Source organism: Chaetura pelagica, unplaced genomic scaffold (genome assembly GCF_000747805.2).
Source record: "Chaetura pelagica isolate M959 unplaced genomic scaffold, ChaPel_1.0 scaffold356, whole genome shotgun sequence".
In the NCBI taxonomy this organism is placed as follows: domain Eukaryota; kingdom Metazoa; phylum Chordata; class Aves; order Apodiformes; family Apodidae; genus Chaetura; species Chaetura pelagica.
In genome coordinates, this window is record NW_009953964.1 from 6,631,327 (window position 1) to 6,632,318 (window position 992).

Sequence of the window (992 nt, forward strand, 5' to 3'; positions counted from 1 at the left end):
TTCCGAACCCCTCCTGCTGGGCCATCGGAGGAGCTTGGGGGGCAGCGAGGCAGAGCTGCCAGCCAAGCCCATGAAGTACTGCTGCGTGTACCTGCCTGATGGCACCGCCTCGCTGGCCGCTGTCCGGCCCGGCCGCTCCATCCGCGAGATGCTGGCAGGGATATGTGAGAAGCGTGGCTTCAGCCTCCCCGACATCAAGGTCTACTTGGTGGGAAACGAACAGGTAGGGCGGGCAGGGAGAGAGGGGAGTCCTGTCAGCTGGAGCATCAGCAGGCTGGGACCACACAACACTCTGATTGCTCTGTCCTGGTGGTTTGGCTGTTGCAGAAAGCACTGGTACTGGATCAGGAGTGCTCTGTGTTGGCAGATCAGGAGGTGAAGCTGGAGAACAGGATAAGCTTTGAGTGAGTGGGAGCTTTGGGGCTGACACTGTTGCCCGCACGTGTCCAGTCACGTGCGGCCACCCACAGTGCCCCAGTACCCTGGGTCTGCCCCTGCCTGTTCCCTGCAGTCAGCCTCTTCCCCTACTCTGCAGGCTGGAAATCTCCTCCCTCAGTAAGACCATCCGCATCACGGCCAAGTCAACCAAGCGCATCCGGGAAGCGCTGCAGCCTGTGCTGGGGAAGTACGGCGTGACCATGGAGCTGGCGCGGCTGCGGAGGGTGAGGGCTCACCTTGGCGGGCACAGCCCAGCCTCCTGCAGCTGGGATGCTGTAAGGGGGGCATGCCAGGGTTTGAGGCTTGGGCTGGTGTTTGAGATGGGCCGTTGCAGCCCACTGTAGGCCAGGAGGTGCACTCTGTGCTGGGCAGTTCCTGATCCTGCAGGTTCTGGCCAGGGAGCTCATGGGTCCTCAGCCTGGCTGCCTTGGCTGTGCTGCAGCAAATGTGTCACTGGCTGGCTCTTCCCTTTGCAGCAAGGTGAGCCAGCCACCCTGGACGTGGAGAAGCTCGTCAGCACAGTGGCTGGACAGAAACTCATCCTGGAAACACCA

At 61.9% G+C, this 992-nt stretch overlaps 1 protein-coding gene across 1 annotated transcript in view; it reads left to right on the forward strand.

The window, feature by feature from the left end:
• RGS14 (regulator of G-protein signaling 14) overlaps positions 1-992 on the forward strand; it is a 6,254-nt gene that overhangs the window by 2,485 nt on the left and 2,777 nt on the right. Inside the window, exons 7-10 of the mRNA XM_010002087.1 lie at positions 19-223; positions 328-404; positions 536-662; positions 915-918. Of these exons, the coding sequence (XP_010000389.1) occupies positions 19-223; positions 328-404; positions 536-662; positions 915-918 (413 nt within the window). The remainder of the gene's footprint in view (positions 1-18; positions 224-327; positions 405-535; positions 663-914; positions 919-992) is intronic.